This window comes from Podarcis erhardii (assembly GCF_964252035.2).
Source record: "Podarcis erhardii genome assembly, chromosome: Z".
NCBI lineage: Eukaryota > Metazoa > Chordata > Lepidosauria > Squamata > Lacertidae > Podarcis > Podarcis erhardii.
The window spans coordinates 48,898,532-48,920,710 of record NC_138504.1 but is presented as its reverse complement, the minus strand read 5'-3'; the positions used below and the strand labels follow the sequence as shown (position 1 = coordinate 48,920,710).

Genomic DNA, 22,179 nt, shown 5'->3' with positions numbered 1-22,179 from the left:
AGGAGTGCCCTGAGAGACTTTGTCCCTGCTGAATCTGTAGAATGGCATGATCTTAGGGAATCTGGAAGGACTCTCTAAGGCCATCTAGATCAATCCCCTGATCACAACCAGATTCCTGACAGGCGGCAATTCAGCCTCTGCTTAAAACTCTCCATTCCAGTGCAGTGCTGGGTTCTTGTAACATCAGAGGGCCAAAGCAGCCTTCCCTCAACCTGGCTGGGGCTGATGGGAGTTGTAGTCAAAGCTATTTAAAGGGCACCATGTTGGGGGAAAGGTGGGCCAAAGGGTGAGATTAGAGCTCCCAAACCCAAACAGGTAAAAGAAAGTGCTTCTTCATGCAGCAAGGAGTTAAGTGATGTCCACCAACTTGCAAGGCTTTAAAAGAGGGTGAGACAAGTTCATGGAGGAGGATAAGTCAATAAATGGACATTAGACAGGATATCTATGCTCTGCCTCCACAGTTGGGAGCAGCAATGCTTCTGAACAGCAGCTTCTGGAAGCCACAGTGGCAGGGGAGAGTGTTGCTCTTGTGCTCAGGTCCAGCACAGCACCTGCGTTGCAAACAGTTCAATTCCCACTTGGCTTAGCCAGCCAGTCAAACCCATTTCCCAGGGCGTGGCTGCTGTTGCATGCTGGCAGCTTCTAGGAGTCACAGATGTGAGCAGAGTCCGTTAGGTATCATAACTGCCATCATTTATCTGATGAAAATAGGGACATCCTAAGGAAAAGCAGGACATTTCAGGATCAAATCAGAAACTTGCGGTGACTTCTGTTAATCTGAGACTGTCCCTGGAAAACAAGGACACTTGGGAGGATCTGAGATAGAACCTGCTCTTTGCCCCATTCTGTTCTTAATGATTTTATTGCTAGCTGCCTCTAGAGGCCCTGCTCTTAAAAGGCTGCCTGCCTCTTAAGAATCACTCACTATTGCTATTCCCCCCCCCCCCGCCATCCTGAAGGTTGAGCTCTGGTCACAGCCCTCCCCTGGAACAAGACTCCACTTAGGAATCTGCAGGCCTCGCCCGTCTGAAAAAGGCCAGAAGGCTGGACAATTTGAAAACAGGGAAACCGAACGGATTGCATTTCTCTTCCAAAATGCTCGCACATTCTGTTTCTTTTCCTTCCTACAAAAATAACATTGCCAAAGCCACACTATTCAAAACAGTACTTTTGGTCAGGAAGGAAAAGGCCCCGCCTTCAAACTATGTCCCCCCCCAACCATCGCAATTGCACCAATTAGAATGTGATTCACCAGCTTTTTGCAAGCAAAACAAGGAAACGTGGCAAGCAGCAGCACAGAAAGAGAGAGAGAGAGAGAGAGAGAGAGAGAGAGGGAACATAAGACGCACTTTGCCTGCAACTTGCCCTTCCACAACTACCCATGTTTTGACATCGAAAACTTCACTCTCTCTCCCCTATCCCCTGGGTTTCTGTCAAAATAGCTCAGGATGTGAGATCTAGAACAATCCCTCTTGGAAATAACAAAACAGGGCTTAATTTTGACAGAAAGTGCTGGGACAGTTTCCTTTTATGCAAGTCCTGCCTAGTTCAGCAGAATATAGACTGGGCAGGTTACAACTCCACACCCATCCCTACACAGGCTGTTCTCCAACTCAGAGAAGTCAGGTCCAGCCAAACGGTATGTATACACTCCGGCTACTAAAATGATTGGGTGGTGGTGGTGGGAATTATTTTATTTTAAAAGTTTTGGATTTGATTGTGATCTTGCAAATAGCTTCCTCCCAGTTTCGCTCCAAAGAAACTGAAATGTCATTTTGCCTTTTAGCCCACAGACCATCTGCTCAGGGTGAAATTCACATATATTTCCTCTCAGAACTTGCTGTGCTTGATCTTTTTCATCATTCCTCCCCACCCAGGCTTCTCAGGCACAAAAGAGAAGTTGGTTCTATTTCTCTCTTCTCTTTGTTTTCAAGTGCATCTGAATGTTCCCCAGCGGCGTGCAGTAAGTTAACAATGAGCCTTTGGCAAGGCAGCGGTTTCTGGGGGAAGTGAATTTGAGGACATGGGTGTGTTTTCTCAGGAACGATGTAGGGCGAAATGGAACAACAGGGTTAGGTGAGGCAAACCAGTAGATTTAAGGTGGCACAGAACAGGGACTTAACAGAACTCTTTTCCAGGGAAATGGATTTGCGACATCCAAATAAACACAGCTACAGTCCTAGACACGCTTGCTTGTGAGGGTGCGCACCACTGAGCTCAGCATGACTTCTGAGCATACATGTGTAGTGCTTGAGAGGTGCATGTTCATTTCTCAGTTTTTAACATTTCTTTATTATTATTATTTTTAAGCCATCTCCTTTCACCAGCTAATGACCTCCAAGAGGTGCAAAATGGCTCTTATCAGCACATGATTGCAGACAGAAAAGGGTAAACGGCAGCCGATATGTCAGGTGTGAGCTTCTGCACTCCACAGACCTGTGAAACCTTTACTGCAGATGGTGCAGAACTTTATTCTCAGGGAGCAAGGGTCCCTTTGAGAAAAACTGTATGCTGTTTGTCCCTGGACTACCCTCTCTGAAGAAGGGGCTCAGAGAAGCCCTCTGAGAATCAATAGTCTGCCTCCCACTTTCCTTCCAAAGGAGCTCTCAGGCAGTCCCCTGCAGCTTCACAACAACCTTGCAAGGGAAGTTAACTTGAGAGTTAGGGACTGCCCTACCCCCAGTGAGATTTGTGGACTAACTAGGGATCTGAACTTGCGTTTCTCCAATGTGAGCCACCAGCTTCCCTGTGAGAAAAGTGCTTCGGGTTCTCTTGATATGGGGCCAAATATTCAGATGCAATAAGCCACAGACATTGGGACACACTATCTAAAGCAGGGGTCAGCAAACTTTTTCAGCAAGGGGCTGGTCCACTGTCCCTCAGACCTTGTGGGGGGGCAGGACTATATATATATATTTGGGGGGTGGGATGAATGAATTCCTATGCCCCACAAATAACCCAGAGATGCATTTTAAATAAAAGGACACATTCTACTCATGTAAAATTACACGCTGATTCCTGGACCGCCCACAGGCCAGATTTAGAAGGCGATTGGGCTGGATCCAGCCCCTGGGCCTTAGGTTGCCTACCCATGATCTAAAGCTATGCAGAGGCATTGATATTGGTACAGAAAGCCCTTAACAACTTGGGGCTAGTTTACATGTGAGATCACCTTACCCCATATGGGCCCACTCAAACGCTTTGATCTGCAGAACTGGCACCATTGCAGGTGCCACATAATATTTGTTCCGCATTTGTAAGAACTCAATGTTTCAGTGTGGCACCACCCACCCTTTGGAACTTAGCTATGCTCTTTTTGGTGCCTGTTAAAAACATGTTGTTTGGCGAAGCCTACCTAGTGTTCAGAAAGTCCATGCACGTCTTAAGCTGCTTTAGCTTGTTGTTAATTTTAACTTTTTGAATGTCTTAAATTATTGTCGTTAATTCTTCTTATTGATAATATTATTGCTTTATTGTTAAACAGCTTTGCGGGTTTGGGTGCTTTTTTTACGATTAAGCAGTGTATAAATTTTATGAAATAAATAAATGAACAGTACCCCTGAAGATACTAACTACACCCACCAACCCACCTATTTTAAACAGCAAACGTGGAATCAATCTGGTTTCTCCCTGCGGTATTTTATCAGAGTTTATTTTTAAAAAAAATTATTAACAATTTCAACATAACAAATTATCAAAACAAATCATCTTCATTATTTCCCACACCCTTTCCCCCCCTCCCACCTCCCCAACAAACCCTCCCCCCCGAGACCTCCCTCAGCTCCTCTCTCTGATCTCTCAACTCATGTTATTCTCTGCATATTGTAAAATTGTATACATCCTTATCTGTCTACTATATTAACCCTCAATAAATTTGTGTATGTTTATTCAAAACCTGCCAAGGAGTCCAGTTCATTTTGTTGTCTTTTTAAATAATTTTTAAAAAGTTCCCATTCTTCTTTGAATTCACAATTGTCCTTATCTCGCAGTTTGTATGTCAATTTCGCCAGTTCTGCATAGTTCATCAATTTCTCTTGCCACTGTTCTTTTCTCGGGGTTTCCTCATTCTTCCATCCTTGTGCTATCAAGACTCTTGCCGCTGTTGTAGCGTACATAAATAAGTTCTTTATTTTCCTTGGCAGGTTTTGCCCTACAATCCCTGACAAAAATGATTCTGGTGTTTTTACAAATGTCATTTTAAACATTTTCTTCAACTCATTATATATAATTTCCCAATTTTTTTAAAATTTCTCTGCATTCCCACCACATATGGTAAAAGGTTCCTTCCTTTTCTTTACATTTCCAACATATGTTTGACCTGGTTTTATACATTTTTTTCTATCTGTACTGGTGTTATATACCATCTATACATCATTTTCGTGTAGTTTTCTTTCAAAAGAGAACAATCTGTAAATTTTAAATCTGTTTTCCACAATTTTTCCCAATCTCCAAATTGTATGTTATGTCCTATATCTTTTGTCCATTTGATCATGACCAATTTCACCTCTTCATCTTTTGTTTCCCATTCTAGCAGAATACTATATGTGCCTTTCAGCAACTTCACTTTCCTTTCTATGACTTCCTTTTTGAAATCTAGAAGTGGTGTAACTAAATCCTTTCTTATGGTCTTCTTTATACGTCTCATGTAATTGCCTATAATGTAACCAACTCTAAAATTTGTCTTTTGTTTCATCGTACTCTTTTAGTTTCCATTTTCCTTCTGGATCTTTTAGTAAATCACTGTACGTAAGTGACTCCCCTTTCTTGCCAAGTGGCTTGGGCAACAAGGCTTCAATTGGTGAGAGCCACCAAGGTGTCTTTTGTTCTGTTAAGTCTTTATCTCTCTCCCAAACCCTCATTAATGGTTTCCTAATTATATGATTATAGAATCCTTTATATTTTATCAAAGTTTCAAGTTAAACAGCCATGTGCCCATTGGCTTTTCCCAGTGCCGAGATAAAACATGCCAGCTGAGCTTTGAAAGGCACAGAGTGACGTTCTGCACCATTGTGTGCTCTTCAAGGACAGCGTGCGGAAGAGTGCAAATGTTTTCCTCTTCCTTTTAACAAGCAATGCATTCTTAATGACACACCTTCCCAGTCATTTGTTGCTGTCCCCTGCTCTCTCGTGTATGCACATGGCACATAACCATCAAACTCTGAAAAAACCCCACATTTTCCTGGAAACCCTGAATTTATTTACTTATTACAATGCTTACACCTGGCCTCTGTGACTTGTTGCAAGGATGATTGGGGAGCAGGAAGGGAAGAAGACAATTGTTACTAGCCTTTAGCTGCTAATAAATTTACAAAACCAACTCACCTCCTAACCAATTAGTTTGATAGCTCCATTCAAGTTAAGTGTATGAACCATTAAAAGCCTAATGCAGGATATTGCTAAATACTTAAAAGATTCAAGATTAGGGGTAAAAGGACCTGTCAATGTCATTCTCAGTTCCCCATTTTTCCAGACACTGATTCAGTTCTCTAAATTTTTACCACAATTTGCATTAAAAAAAAATTGGGGTGAATTTCTCCTGATAAGCATATTTTTGTGCTCAGTTGTGCTTACCATACATGTTTTTGCAAACAACATTTCCTAATATAATGCATCTTTGTATGTTAATTTCAACAACACATTTATTTTTATGCATATTTCACCCGATATACACAGTTCGATAAAGTTTAGTTGCACATTGCAAAATTCAGGTAAGTACAAATTTTGAAGGTAGGCTGTGACTTTAGATGGCTTTGCCATTAGAGGATAATTGATTTGAATCTCTCCATCATCCCTACTCAGGATACAGAGTTGCATCCAACATTAGACCTACAAACAGCAGACCAATGGAAATTAACGAACCCGAGCTCATCATGGCCATTAATTGCCACAGGACAGGCCTACTCTGTGTAGGTTGGATGCAATCTGTGAACCCATAAAATCTGCAGGCAACCTTGCATAAAATCTGCAGGCGATAATTTATATGAATGAATGAACATCCAACTTTCAGAACAAAATTAAGATGAGGCTGGGATCTCACAGGCTCTTTGCATACCCTCCAACATTTCTCCAATGAAAATAGGAGTGTCCCATTCCATAATGATAATTTTACTATTTTAACCCCATACATCTTACTGGGTTGTCCCAACCACTCTGGGCAGCTTCCAACATATATAAAAACATAATATAACATTAAACATTTTTTTAAAAAACCAACTTCCCTATACAGGGTTGCCTTCAGAGGGTTTAGGGGCCGGATAACTCCATACCCTCCAACATTTCTCCAATTAAAATAGTGCCATCCTAAGGGATAGCGGGACATTCTGGGATCAAATCAGACACTGGGATAGCTTCTCTAAATCAGGAGAGGTCTTGTCTTCACAATATGTATAGCACCTAAGTACAGTGGTGCCCCGCAAGACGAATGCCTCGCAAGACGAAAAACTCGCTAGACGAAAGAGTTTTCCGTTTTTTGAGACGTTCCGCAAGACGAATTTCCCTATGGGCTTGCTTCGCAAGACGAAACGTCTTGCAAGTTCTTGCGATTTTTTTTCCTTTTTCTTAAAGCCGCTAAGCCGTTAATAGCCGCTAAGCCGCTAATAGCCGTGCTTCGCAAGACGAAAAAACCGCTAGACGAAGAGACTCGCGGAACGGATTAATTTCGTCTTGCGAGGCACCACTGTAAACATTTTATTTTTAAGGTAAGTTTTTTAAAAGAGCGGGGAAGAGGCAGGAAATCCAGGGCTTGTATGCAAAAGTTTAAGGCTTAACAATACCCCTGCTTTGTGGGCTAGAGGCCAACACTATCTTAAGACTCACTTTCGCCCACATGAGCCTGACTCATCCTTAAAGCATCTCTCTCTAAGCTTTGAGACATTAACTCAGATCCTTGCCTTATTGCCCTGCGAGTGGGCAGAATGGACAGGGCCTAGATGGGAGACTGCCTAGGAACCACACACAGGCTGCCTTGGGTTTCATGACAGAAGCAAAGCAGGAAACTACCCAAATAAGCACATCAAAATGGAAAGATTAAGCAGAGCAGAATTTGCACAGCTGAGGAGCATCACAGAACTTTTCCTTGTAGTTTATCTAATGAGGAACGTGAGCTCATTTGAAGAGCCTGCTAGATCAGACCAGTGGCCCACTGTTCTCTGTTTTCACAGTGACCAACCTGGGGAAATCTGTAAGCCTTTCTCCTCCATGAATTTTAAAGCTGTCTAGGTTGGTGACTCTTCCTGCCCGCTGTGGAACCGAGTTCCACAGCTTAACTATGAGCTGAATGTACTTTCTTTATTCAATATATTTATATACCACCTTTCTTCTAAGTCCTACAACATTCATTGTATACAGCATTGTTATAAAATATAAAGCAATAAAAACTAGTTTAAAAATTACATTTAAAACCAGCAATTAAACTCCACTTTGCCCTAGTGGCAATCACCGTCTGCGTCTTCGTTTCCAGATACCTGGCTGGATAGGGTGGTATTAGCCTGCCAGCAGAAGCATAACAAGGAGGGAGCCAGTCTAGTTTCTCATGGGAGAGAATTTCACAGTCTGGGGGCAGCCACAGGAAAGGTTATTGCCAGCTGCCAGAGGGTGGTGGTGGGAGCAGCAGGAGTCTTTTTCCAACAGAAAGTTTTTGCAGGCATAATTTTTGCTGCTATCTCTCACTGCTGTGTTTTTGCTTTAAAAAAAAAAATTATTAAGAATTTCAACATAACAAATTATCAAAACATATCATCTTCATTTCCCCTCCCCCATTTTTCCCTCCCTCCTCCCCATGAAAAACCCTCCCCCCTTCCCCCCCTGCCGACTTCCCTCAGCTCCTCTCTCTGATTTTTCAACACATGTTATTCTCTGCATATTGTAAAATTATAAAAACCCTTAAATTATCTGTACATTATGTTAACAATAAATTTGTGTATGTTTATTCAAAACCTGCCAAGGAGTCCAATTCATTTTGGGGTTTTTTTTAAAAGTATTTTGTAGAAAGTTCCCATTCTTCTTTAAAGTCACAGTTGCCCTGGTCTCGCAGCTTGTATGTCAATTTCGCCAGTTCCGCATAATCCATCAATTTTTCTTGCCACGGTTCTTTGGTCGGGACTCTCACTGCTGTTTTTATTCCGTGTTAGGTTTGAGGTTCTGCTTCTGTATTACGGTGTATGTGTGTGTCATCCCCCTGCCCCCCCATCTTTTATTATTACATTTATATCTCATCCCTAGGGGGGATGCACACTTCTCCCCCTCTCCGGTTTACCCTCACAGCAACCCTGCAAGGTAGCTTAGTCTGAGATATTGCAACCGGCCCAAGGTCATTGTAACCTTGGAGAACTCCAGTTATTGGGTGGTACAGAAGTAGGGTGAGGTAGTGGTAGTTATTTATTTAAAAAAAAATTAATATACTACTCATAAAATTAGGAACGCGGGTGGCGCTGTGGGTTAAACCACAGAGCCTAGGACTTGCCGATCAGAAGGTCAGCGATTCGAATCCCCGCAATGACGGGGTGAGCTCCCGTTGCTCGGTCCCAGCTCCTGCCAACCTAGCAGTTTGAAAGCACGTCAAAGTGCAAGTAGATAAATAGGTGCCGCTCTGGCGGGAAGGTAAACGGTGTTTCCGTGCGCTGCTCTGGTTCATCAGAAGCGGCTTAGTCATGCTGGCCACATGACCCGAAAGCCGTACGCTGGCTCCCTCGGCCAATAAAGCGAGATGAGCGCCGCAACCCCAGAGTCGGCCACGACTGGACCTAATGGTCAGGAGTCCCTTTACCTTTACTCATAAATTTTTTAAAAAAATCAGTAGACCATGAAACCCTTTATCTCAGCATTGTGGTATCAAGCCCCACATTAGGCAAAAGATTCCTGCATTGCAGAGGGTTAGACTAGATAATTCTCAAGATTTCAGCTGCCATTTAAAAAGTTGAGGCAGAAGGTGCCTGTTGAATCTCTAATGGCAGAGCTTTCCACAGGACTTACGTTTGTCAAATGAGCCTCACCGACTTGGGGGATGACCAGCGATGCTCCTGCAGATGATCTCAGCGATTGATCTGGGATCTAAGGGCCCAGGCATTCCCTGAAACAATAACATTAATAGTCTTACCATTGGCCTGCCTGAATGTTGGGAAGTGTTGTGGTGGAGGTGAGGAATAATTTGCATCTTAACTTGCTAGAGATGGGGGAGAAATGAGAGCCAGTGTGCAGCTCAGCTGCAGTGTTTAGGTGTTTCACACAGATGTTCCCCAGGGGAAAGTATAACTTCTGGTTTGCTAGTAAAAGTAGATCACTGTGTCGCGAAATGATGCATGTCAAAAAACAAAGCTAATTTTTTCTTATACGCGACGTCTGCAGCAAGAATGCTGGTGGCTAAGTATTGGAAAGGGAATCAGTTACCCACTAGGGGAGAGTGGTTATGTAAGCTTTCAGAATATTTAGAATTAGCCAAATTGACGGATATAATAAGACAAAAACCAAAAAGTGAAGTGAAAAAGGAATGGGAGTGTCTAAATGAATACCTTAAAAGCCAAGGTTCGAGGGCAGAAATCTGGCTGAGTATGGAATAACCTTGTGAAGTGAAAGGATAAGAAAGAGGGATTTATATCTAGATGCTAGGATAGAGATGATCAGGAAAACAGGAAGACACAATGAGAGATAAAGGAGGCGCTGTGGGATTGGTGGAAGTCAATGTTTGTTTTTCTTTTTAGTGTTTATATTGTAAGATGTGGATTTTTTTTTAATGTTGGTTTTTGTGTTTTGTGTATTGTTATTTTTCGATATTTTTCGGGTTGTTGTTGTGTGGAAAATACTAATAAATTTTATAATAAATCATGTCAAAAAAGTGTGTCACCAACAGGAAAAGTTTGGAAAACTCTGGGTTAGAGTGTTGGAATAGGGCATGGGAGACCAGGATTTGAATCGCCCACTCAGTCTTGAAGCTCACTTCAACCTATGGGTGTGGCCTCAGGAGCCAGTCACAGTCCCTCAGCCTAGCTTACCTCACAGGGTTGTTGTGAGGATAAAATGGGATGGAAGAGAACCATATATGCTACCTAGAGGGAAAGGTGGTATATATACTAAGTAACTAAATTCAGTAGCTTTTGCGTTGAAAGTTCAGCCTACCAAATTCACGATTCCTGAAAGAACACGTGAACTGAAATATTGTACTCCTTTGACACTCACTCTCCTCCAGTTTTTATGGTGCGACCAAGTATGTGTGTTAATAAGTAAGGAGGAAATGAGCATTAAAATATGCAAATTAGTCAAAATGCATGATATTAGAAAAAATTGCTTGCAAAAATGTGTCTGTTAGTCAAAGTGCATGCAAAATTGTCTATGTTTTAAATGGCATAGAGTTTAGTTTCTGGCATATGTTACAATCTTATGTATGTTATATGTTTGTAACATATATTGTAAACCACTCAAGAGTTTTGTTTTGTTGGAAACTTCTTTTGAATTGCCGAAATAAATAGATAAACAAATATTATGAGCAATGTGTGCCAAAATGCTGAGAAATTTTCATGAGGACGAAACAAAACAAAACAACCAGAAACTGATAGAGAACTGAATTTAAAATTAGGGGGGAAAGTGAGAAATGGAGAGAAATTAACATGGTGTAGGGATGTGTACATCTGGATCTCTTCCAACTCCACATTTCTATGATCCTATGATTGTGTGACTGGCCCAAGGTCCTAGTCCAACATGCTAACCATAGCACAACACCTGCTCTCTTCGCACCTGGCAGAATCCTAAGGGAAGGGTCATAGCTCAGTGCTGGAACATCTGCCGTGCATGCTGAAGGTTCCAATTTATATCACTGGCAGCTCCAGCTAGGAGACTTCTGCCTGAAACCCTGGGAGTGCCCATACTGCAAATCAGTGTAGACAGTACTGAGAAAGGTAAACCAATGTTCTGAGTCAGCATAAAGGCAGCCTGATATGCTCCTGTATTCCTAATCAAATTTAATTCTCCCCAGCATGTGGCTTTCAAGTCCAGCATGAAAAATTAAAAGAAGAACTAAAATAAATAAATAAATAAATAAAAATCGCACTATTTTGTGGCATCTTAGTTGATTCTATTAGAAGGTACTTTGGGTTTCTTTTCCCTCGGGTGCTTGGAAGAGGTTAAATTGGCAAAGCCAGTCAGTTCCACTTTGACCGGGGTTGCTCTTCTCTCATTGCCAAAATTCGAACAAGCTTTGGCTTTTAATAGTGACAATTGGCTTAGCATTGTGTGGAAGTTGACATCACCTGGTCTGAACAAAACAAATTCCTTCCAGTAGCACCTTAAAGACCAACTAAGTCAGTTCTTGGTATGAGCTTTCGTGTGCATGCACACTTCTTCAGATATCACCTGGTCTGGAAATTCTCACTGGGCTGACATTTAGGGGGTTGTTTTCATGGCGTTATGGCCATTGCTGTCTATATGCATGCAGATTTTCTTATAAGACTCAAAGCAGTTTGCAAACAAGGGACTATTTTAAGACATTTGCACGATGTGAGAGCCATTAGAGCAGTGGTTCCCAATTAGCTAAGTGTTGTGGACCTCCTGTTTTTAAAAAGCCAAGCCATGGACCCTAATTTTGAAAATGTTGATATCTCATTGGAGGTTTTTGTTATGTGAATTGCGCCACCATACCCTCCGGTCTGTCCCAGTGCAAAGCTGGGCTGTGCATCTTCCAGGTTGCACGCCCTCATGGCTTATATGACCTGTCCAAGAGCACAGTGCTCCAAAACTTGTATTTTGGAGCACTGTGATCTTGCTCATGTTGGGGGCACCATGCTCTCATGACCCCCTAAAATGGGATGTCCTGGACAGTTGATGTACCATGGACCCCCTGTGTGGGTTACGTGGACCTCCTGGGTCCACCATTTAGGAAACACTACATTAGAGGGTGGAAATCAAAGGTGTAGGTCCTTGATGTCTCAGATAATTGGCGATTTGGATACAGAAATGCTGTGTTTGCTTTGGTTTTCTTTTCATATTTGGTGGCATTATCCAAATTTCTACAAAAGCAAAAAATAGTGAAATTTAATACTGGGTTGTCAGCTTTTCAGCCAACCACCATTCTGCTCTCTAAAAGTAGGTTGCCCTTCATACATATGGAAGAAGTCAGTGTTGCAAAGAACTTCATTTGCATAATTTCTACAGATCAAGCTGCTGTTAAAGGCAAAAAAGCAAGCTAAGGATTGCTCCCCTCTCATCAGTTGGCAACTTTCACTGGATATAAACAAGTGAACATGCAAATAAAATTAAATATATATTGGATTTATGGTCAAAAGCTAAAGAGTGGAAAAATGAGGCACAAATGTTTACAATGTGGTAAAATAAAATAAATAAAAGTAGCACAAAATAAACTAAGATAAACAGCAACATGATAAAAGTTATGATCATGTCACAAACACCGAAGGGGAAAATGATTAAAGGTCAGTTCCTGGGGAGTTTTGCTTGCTACAGCACAGAATTTGGCCACTCTGAAAGCAATAGATGCATTTTGATCTGAAATGAGTAAAATCTTAGAATTGTAGAGATGGAAGGGACCACGAGGGTCTGACCTAAGAGTCTCATGCTCTACAGACTGTTCTGCTCTAGCAGTCTGATTGTCCTGGCAGATTTAATAAGAGGGGTTTGATAAAGATTTTGAATAGATCTTGGCAAGAGGACATGCGCTGCCAATTTGACCTCTCCAGAGTGCCAGGGGCACCTGCATTCATGGCAAGGGATTTATGTCTTTCCTCCAGAACTGCTGAGGAAAGGATATTTAGGCATGTAAAGGAAAGGATATTTAGGCATGTATATCAATTCCCCAAAAGACTTTGTTATCTTACATGACCACCACATATGATAAAAGGTACCCTCCTTTTTTTTACACTTCCAACAAATATTGCAGCTTGTTCTATACATTTTGTATAACTTAGTAGGAGTCAGATCATTTTAATAGAATTTTCTTTCAGCGTACAACACGCAGTGAATTTCAGTTCTGTTCTCCTTAGCCTCTCCCAATCTGCCATTTGTATGTTATGTCCTAAGTCCTTTGTCCAGTTTATCATAGTCGATTTAACCTGTTTATCCTTTGTACACCATTCTAGGAGCAAGATATTTTTTTTGGACAGAGTTTTGATATTATTTTCTAGGAGTTATTTTTGGACTCTTGATATCTCATAACTAAAACCTCTCTTTTTATCTATCTTGAAGATATCATTCAACTGAAAATACTGTAACCAATCTGTTACTAGTTCCTTTATCTCTTCAAAATCTTTTAATTTTAACTGATTTTCCAGTTTGGTTAGCAGCTCTCTATAAGTCGGCCATTTACTACTTATATTCACTTTTCTCAAAGATACTGCTTCCAAAGGGTGTTTTTTGCTCAAATAATTTTTTATACTTTCCCCATACCCTAAAGATTGATTTTCTTATTATATGGTTCTGAAATGCTTTATGGACCTTTGTTTTTTCATACCATAGGTATGCATGCCATCCAAATCTATTATCATAACCTTCTAAATCTAGAATGTCTGCACTTTCCAGCATAATCCAGTCCCGGATCCAGCAGATACAGGATGCTTCATAATAAAGTTTCAAATCCTGCAAGGCAAAACCACCTCTCTCTTTTGCATCTGTTAATAATTTATATTTTATCCTTGGTTTCTTCCCCTGCCAGATAAACCTAGATATGTCTTTTTGCCATTGCTCAAAGCATCCGGCACTGCCTATTACCGGGGCTGATTGAAATAAAAATAACATTTTTGGCAGTACATTCATTTTTATCACTGATATTCTAATCCACACAACAACCCTGTGAAGTAGGTTAGGCTGAGAGGCAGTGCCGGCCCCCAAGGTCACATGCAGTGAGTGTCATGGCCAAGTGGGGATTTGAACCCTGGTCTCTCAGGTCCTCTAAGTGATATTTCACACTGTGAGAACTGATTTATTTTGGGGGCTCTCCAACCCATGCACAGAAGGTTACACACTTTTCCAATCCACATATAGTGTGCTGATCTCAGACAATTCTTTTGGCGCCCTGAATAGGGTGGGAGGGGACAGAAAAATTGTGGAATATGTGTGTTTGATTGGTCTTTGTCCTTAGATTTGCATTTTAAAAGAAGCAGCATGAAAGAGGAGGGAAGGAAAGCAAACTCAGGCTCCGGTTTCTTAAGGTTACAGAGTTCTTATAACGACCAGTTGGGATAAATACTGTATTTTTCGCTCTATAGAACGCACTGGACCATAGGAGGGAGAGAACAGAGGGAAAAAATTCGCCCCCTCTCTGCTCAGCGTCCCTTCAGCGAAGCGGCAGGAGAAACAGAGCCCTTTCCATTTCTCCTCCCGCTTTGCTGAAGGGGCGCTGCGCAGAGAGGGAAAACTGTGCAGCGCCTCTCCAGTGAAGCGAAGCCTGGAGAGCAAGAGGGATCGGTGTGCACCGAACCCTCTCGCTCTCCAGGCTTCAGGTGGCTATCTGCAAGCCTTTGGAGCACAGCGGGAACTCCTGCTGTGCTCCGAAGGCTTGTGAATAGCTGCCTGAATCCCCGGAACGCAGCGGGAGTTCCCTGCGCTCCGGGGGCTTCAGCGAAAGCAACGCGAAGCCTCCGGAGCACGGGGGGGGCTTCGCATTGCTATCGCTGAAGCCAAGGAGCCTGCATTCACTCCATAGACACACACACATTTCCCCTTCATTTTTAGAGGGGGGAAAGTGCGTCCTATAGAGCAAAAAATACGATAGAAACCATTCAGTGAGGTGGGTGGAGGAGTTAGAGGGAACTGGTGTCTCAGTTAGTAGAATGTTCCTGCTTTGGGGGGGGAGTTGTCCTCTGGACTACAGCAGGGTGGGGGGAAGGTTGAAGTGCCCCTATACACCTGGTGCAACCCCATACCTGTGGGGATTTGAACCCCCGTTGATGCTGCTTGTAGTGCAGACACAGTCTCTGATTGCTTGGAAAGAACCCTGGTGACCAGTTCCAGTCAGGCTGGCAGCAGTCCTGAACACTCTTCAGAAACTGGATTTTGCCCCTCAAGACCTTCTAGGTTTGGGCTTGGGCCAAGCAAAAGCAATGGTTAGGCAAAGAATTATAGGCACCAAGAGACAACAGGACTGCTTAAGGTGCCCCAACTACAAAATTGTAGAAATTGAGAGAGATATATAGCTGCACCAGCAGCATATCTCTTTTTTCTTGTATCCAAAAATGCAAGAAGGGCTTTTACACTTGCCAGAAGCTCAGCTCTGGCCTCGCTGGTCTTGGAAGGATCCTTTAAAAAAGTCCCATATGACCAGAGAATTTGCGCCTGTCCATTGGGAACATAGGAAGCCCTGAACACATATTTTTTAGATGTCCCTTTTGAGGCACGTACAGAAACCATTGACCCCCTGCTGGTGAGGATTGCGTCCCTCCCAGTAAAGCAAAAATTCGATCTCCTCCTGTTAGGCAAAGACTACAAAACGACCCGGATTGTCGCCAGATTCTGCGCACAGATCTGTAGGCACAGACTATCCCCCAATTCAATCTAGTTTGTTAAGAAAATTCCCAAACTCGGATCCACGGGCGACTCTGAGTCATTTTTCTAAGGTAGTCTATCTTAAAGTTTTTATGTGATTATATGTCTATCACGTGGGACGCTGGTGGCACTGTGGGTAAAACGTCAGCACCTAGGACTTGCCGATCGCATGGTCGGCAGTTTGAATCCCCGCGGCAGGGTGAGCTCCCGTCGTTCGGTCCCAGCTCCTGCCCACCTAGCAGTTCGAAAGCACCCTTAAGTGCAAGTAGATAAATAGGTACTGCTTATAGCGGGAAGGTAAACGGCGTTTCCGTGAGCTGCTCTGGTGCCGGTTCACCAGAGCAGCTTCGTCACGCTGGCCACGTGACCCGGAAGTGTCTGCGGACAGCGCTGGCTCCCGGCTTATAGAGTGAGATGAGCGCACAACCCTAGAGTCGGACACGACTGGCCCGTACAGGCAGGGGTACCTTTACCTTTTACCTTATGTCTATCACACTTTTAAACTTAAAATCCATTGTTCTATATTGTTTTAAATGTTTGTTTTGCTATTGGGATTGTAGTCCCATTTGTGTTTCTCAAGGTGGTCTCTGACCGTAATAAATTTTATGTATGTATGTAAACCCTGGCAAGGAGGGGACTTAGGCAGCAGGCTGGCACTATGGAGAGCTGGATCCAACAACATCTATACGGGCTGGACCTTTGGTCCATGGGGCTTCCCTTGAAGTGAGAACCTAGAAGAGGTTTTGTAACAGGTTTTATTCCTGTTGTAAAAGGTTTTATTCCTTCTTTTTAGAACCAGAAGCTAAGCATTGCTACTTGCACCTAAAGACCACAAGATTGATGCTGACCTCTCAGGTGATAAAATCCACACAACAAAACCAAAGTAAGTGCCTGCCCCAAATCCTCATATTTAGATCTGCATTTGCTGCTGATTTGCTACTGGGCCAGATTCAATGGAGCCCTTAAAATCTTTGGGACCAGTTTACGTGCAGGATGGTCTTATCCTATATACTCCCACTTGACTGCCTTGATCTATGTAGCTGACACTGTTAACAGTGGCTACAGAATACCATTCTGCGTTTGTAAGGATCTGGTCTTTTAGCATGGCAGGACATACCCTTTGGAACTCCCTTCAGATTGACATCAGGCAGTTGTCTTCACCGTACTCCTTTTCAGTGCCTGCTCAAAAGGCTTTTTGTTTAGACAAGTCTACCCAGATATGTAGTCTGCTGGCGTGTTTAAATCAATTTTTGGCCCATTTTAATTATTTTTCCAATCTTTCAGTAGCTGTTTTCCCTGAAATTTCTAGTTCCTTCATTTTGTAGAATGCTTGTTCTACAGAAGCAGTACTATATGTATATATATATTTAACAAGCAAGCAGAGCTGGATATAGTTCTACAAAAAATGGTATGCTCAGTGACAAACTTTTTTTAAAAAGACTGCACAACATTTTGCATGCTCCTAGGGAATAAACTGCAGTTTGAAATCAGTGGGGATTTATTCTGCAAGCATGCAGAGCTCTGCACTGTGAGTCAGAGGGGAGGGTGCTTAAAGGCTTAGGTCACCTTGACAGTCACACCTTTCTCTTCCTGGGAAACTCTGCCTGAGATGGGTTTGCATTTGAAGCTGAAGCTACCATATTCACACTTCCTGAAGCATTACTAAACCTGAAACAGAGCATCTCAAATCTGTACTCATGCAATTTTTGTCCCGCAGTTCTCCAACCAGAAAATGTTCACATAAATCCATGTGCTAAGGTAGAGCTTGCATTAAAATACATATATGTTGCTGCAGAAATGTGGAGAACTGAATTTAAGACTGGAAAAATGAAAAAAAAACGAGATAACTGAAATTGGCAGAACTTTCTATCCCTACTCACAGAATAGCCTCCGTGTGAGTGCTGTGACCCTTCCAGGGTTTCTGTCTGGCAATGATAACCAACTCGGGGCGTAGGGTGGTGTGAGGGTGGGTGACATTTCAGGCCAGAAACATTTTCAGGCTCTCCCTGAGCTCAGCGAAGATATTCACAAACATCTCCTCTTTTTCTTTCTGATAAGGATGACACTTTCCAGAGGGAAGACAGCTCTGCTATCGATTTCCTTCTTGGCAATATTATCATTGGCAATTTTTGCTTACCTGGACAGGTAAGTAGGAAAAGGGATCCTGGCATCCTGGAAATCAGTTAGAATGTACTGTTCTTACAAGAAGCAAGTGTTTAGGACAGGGGTCAGCAAACTTTTCAGCAGGGGGCTGGTCCACTGTCCCTCAGACCTTGTTGAGGGGCCGGACTATATTTTGAAAGGAAAAAATGAACGAATTACTATACCCCACAAACAGCCCAGAGATGCATTTTAAATAAAAGGACACATTCTATTCATGTAAAAACACGCTGATTCCCAGACCATCCACAGGCTGGATTGAGAAGGCGATTGGACCAGATCCGGCCCCCGGGCCTTAGTTTGCCTACCCATGGTTTAGGATCAAAGACACCCAACATCTTGTTTCACATTATAGACGGAGAAGAATTAGGCTTGGTCAGCTTTTAACAATTTAACAATTTTATCTGCAGCTCTTTGACTAAAGCAAGATGTATAAAGCATGCCATTTGTACTTTTTCTTCTTTAGAAAAAGTTTTCTGAAATATTATTCCACAGCAACCTGACCTTGCCATGCTTTTGTCTAATAACAATAACAATAATAACAATAATTTTATTATTTATACCCCGCCCATCTGGCTGGGTTTTTCCAGCCACTCTGGGTGGCTTACAACATATCTAAAAACAACAAAAAATCATCAATCCTTAAAACTTCCCTAAATAGGGCTGCTTTCATCAGAAAACACCGGAGCTCCAATTCTGGGCTACTTCAAGTCTATGCTTAAAATTATAGTGCCTTGGTAAAGAGGAAAAATAATTGTGCTGCCTTTTCTCTCTCTGATTGTGCCTGAAAACATATGGGTCTTGCATATTACATATATTCATTCTTTCAGGTATCCAGAGCAGAAAGTCTTAATGCATTGGTGGTTTGCACTGCGAATCAAGACATTAAACATAAGTAGAAGTTGTTTAAGACAAGTTTGGGATTCAGCTAAAATTAATTGTTATAAATTTGTTCTTCTGGAGGTTGTAGAAGATTCATATTTATTTATTTTTTTGGACATCATTAGATACCTTAGCTCTGGAAGCACAACTTTAATGCTACAAGAATTTTGCCATTTTGCTAACTCTGGCAGGCTTCGTGCACCCACCATTCCATTGGAATTATTTATTCCATTCATATTAATTTTAGTTATGAATCTTAACTGTTGGAGGGTGCTTCTGGATATTTAGGTCCACACTCTGCTTTCAAGCTGTGTATTCTGTTTTCATAATTTGTCCTTGGTGGCCCAATAAATAGGTCTGTCCACCTTGTGAGTGTCATGTCTTCGTCATCTTCGAGGCCCCAGCTTACTGTGCTATATAATAATAATAATAATAATAATAATAATAATAATAATAATACATTTATTTATACCCCGCCCTCCCTGGCCAAAACCGGACTCAGAGTGGCTAACATCAAATGTATAATACACTAACATAAAATCAGGCAATCAATTAAAATACATCCTAAAATCAGATCAGGATCAGAATAAAATCCAATTAGATGGCAACCTGCAAATTTGGGATGGGGACCTTAAATGCCCACCATGCCTAACTGTCTATACTGATCTTATATGAGTCTGTGAGAAAAGTTGTGGGGCCACTTTCATACAAGTTCTTATGGGGGAAAGCGAAGTCAGACTGAACCCCGACCAAAGGCCTGGTTAAGTCAGGTTAAGAACTTTGCTTCAGGATGACAACAGAAATCGTGCGGCGGTGGCAGCGGGAGGCCCCATTAGCTAAAGTGGTGCTTCAGGTTAAAAACAGTTTCAGGTTAAGAATGGACCTCCGGAACGAATTAAGTACTTAACCCGAGGTACCAGTCCCTTTCAATTTCACATTTCTCTGAATTTTGCAGTGCAGTTTTCAGCTCAAAAATAAAACAAAATATATTTAAATTGAATCAAATCTTAGAAATGTGTAAATTGAGATGAAATACATATTTAAATACATTTTGTCATAAAACTTTTTTTATAAAAACTCTTCAGATTATAATGCAGAAATGAGATGGAATGAATTTTACATGAATTTACATGTAAATATGATGAGGATTGGACATAGACAGAGCTGTCCAGCCTGACTTTTCACAGGAAGTATCAGTCTGACATGATGTATCTAAAGCACTTTGTCAATCCCATTCCCCCAAGTCCTATAGAAATGGTTGACACTACCATGCAGAGAGCAGCCTGCAACCACAAGTGCTGTTGTTTTGTTTTGTTTTGTTTTGAGCATTTGTACTCTGTTCTTCAGCTGAAAAGGCTCCCAGGATGGCTTTCGTGCTATCAGTTAAAACAGTGGCTCTCGCTCTCTCTCTGGGCGACAGTTTCAGAATAAAGGTTTGCTTGCCACACTGAATTTTTTATTGGTAAGAAATGCATTGGAAAACACAAAGAAACAACTCCTAGCGGTGCTTGATTTATAACATAAAACACAACTAATTTATAATATGGTAATGGGACATTCAGAAAGTATAAATCAATGCGGCTACATAAGAAAATTCCCAGTAATATGGATTGTCCTTGAATCTTCCTGCCACACTTACCATCCTCTCCTGCCACACAGTGTGACACATGACACGCCCTTTCAGAGTCACTGAATTAAAACAAGGCAGCCTCTTCCCTGAAGGCTTACAGTCTTAAGAAACATGCCCTGCAAGGGGAAAGGGGCAGGGGAGGGGAGAGGAAAAAGTAAAATGGGTACCAGTTGTTAAACAATTTTACCTAGTGGAGGTGGGCTTTGAGCAAAGCTAATGGGATGAACCCTGTGGCTTCCCATCCTCCCTAGTGAGACAGTTTGATGGAATGGCTGCCCCCAGGTGACATTTGAAGGAGAGGAGGCCCAGGCCTGATTACTTTTGTTTCAGTTGTGGGGTGGGTTTGGTATGAATTTTCATTAGTTGCCACAGATTGCACGCCATCACATTTCCTCTCTTGAGAGTGGAAATCTAAGTTTGGTTAAATGCTATGCCAGGTTGTCAAATTGTTAAAAATCTAGGTGTGAGGCTGCTCAGTCACCCAGCTCGTCGGGCAGAGCCCGCGGGTCCCTGCGGAATAAAGAAAGAGTCCAGCCACCAACTGGAGCTGGAGCTGTAGACCAAAGTTTATTGTGCAACAGGTTCAAATAGGAAATTTGAACCCCGAGGATGGGGTGACAAGGACTTTTAAAAGTTTCCCATCCTATCCCAGAATACAGTTTGTACAGCATCATTGCTACATCATTGCTACATAGCTTTGGAATGCAGGAAGCTGGCAAAGGAGTTGATTTTATATTATTTTTAAAGCTAGGTAACTTCCCTAAGCTGTCAAGTTAAAAGGATACATTCAGGCATAATATTTGTAAATTTAACTTTAAAGACGCCCCCCCCCCCATAATTTCCGTAACACAAATATAAAACTATCAAATTGTTGAAATATGGGAATAAAATATCATTATTAAAACATTAATGAATATTCAACAAATAGCCCGACACACGAAGAATGTATCCAAGATGTGATCCTTAGCAGGGCAGAACTTGAGAACAGATTCTGTTCATAGGAGAACAGAAGAAGTGCTTTTTACTGTGTGCAGCCAGTTGATCCATCTAGTTTAGTATTGTCCACACTGACTGGCAACGGCTCTCCAGGGTTTCCAACAGAGAAGAATATTTCCCTGTCTCAGGTCAGTTCTACTTGGAGATGGCAGGTGTTGAACCCAGGACCCTCTACATGCAAAGGAGATGCTGTACCACTGAGCCCTTCTAATTAAGAGGTGGCTTGCTGGTCTGGGTGAAGGGCATGAGGACAGTCCGCAGGGCTTGATCCTGCACACACATGTGTGGATTTGCTCAACATAGGATCGTGTTAACCACAACAGGGGATTTATTCTCAAGAGGGCTATACTGCCCTTCCAGCTTTGTGATATAACAAGAAGTCTGCAAGGAAATACATAACATTTTATTCCTGTTTTTGCAGTGACGGAACATTAACATGGATGTACAAGAACAGGTAAGCAACTGATCTTTACTTTGCTAGCTCCTTCTGCTGACAACAAGCAGAGGGGTCTCTGTCTTGCTCATAGGTCTGTCTTGCTCATGGTTGCCAGGGTTCTTGGGCAAAAGGGGGGTCTTTTAACAATTCTTTTAAAGCTACCCTACTCATTAGCCAAACAGGATCTTGGAGCAGTGTTCCAAAAATCTTTATGAAGACAGTCCTTGTCCTAAAAGACATGGCACACGAGGAAGGGGAGATGAGAAGGGCAAAGGGGGGAAGCAAGCTCATAGACCTGTGCAAAAGGATAATATTTTGTTGTACAGTTTTGTCAACATATATTTTGGCTGTCTTGAAGAGCAACCCCTACCCAGGAGATCTGCTCCTTCCTTCCTTCCTCACCCCACCACCCCCAAGTTCAGATCTTGGAGCAAATCCAGGTGCCAATGTCTGGGCCAGGAGTTCAAGGCCAGGAGTCCTGCCACACAGCTCTTCCCTCGGGCTGGAGGCGTGGACAGCTTCCGCTTGTGCCCTACTGCAACATCAAACTGTTTCTGGTGATGCTGTGTCCCGAATGCACAAAACCACCTGCTGCTTC

General features: G+C 42.3%; 1 protein-coding gene and 1 pseudogene across 5 annotated transcripts in view; one reads left to right on the top strand and one right to left on the bottom strand.

Annotated features, from left to right (window-relative positions):
- Positions 1-22,179, top strand: part of GLT6D1 (glycosyltransferase 6 domain containing 1) — a 45,675-nt gene that overhangs the window by 7,098 nt on the left and 16,398 nt on the right. For 2 of the 4 annotated variants that reach the window (XM_081847741.1, XM_081847740.1), the window contains exons 2-4: positions 16,271-16,360; positions 17,536-17,622; positions 21,567-21,599. In XM_081847741.1, coding sequence (XP_081703867.1) covers positions 17,537-17,622; positions 21,567-21,599 — 119 coding nt within the window. In that variant the 5' untranslated portion in view covers positions 16,271-16,360; position 17,536. Of the gene's footprint in view, positions 1-1,286; positions 1,644-16,270; positions 16,361-17,535; positions 17,623-21,566; positions 21,600-22,179 lie in introns of those variants that run through there. The other 2 variants (XM_081847739.1, XM_081847742.1) reach the window with 2 other exon arrangements.
- LOC309333847 (ubiquitin-conjugating enzyme E2 variant 2 pseudogene) lies at positions 18,572-18,930 on the bottom strand (annotated as a pseudogene). The gene has a single exon. The product of its transcript is annotated as a ubiquitin-conjugating enzyme E2 variant 2 pseudogene (transcript).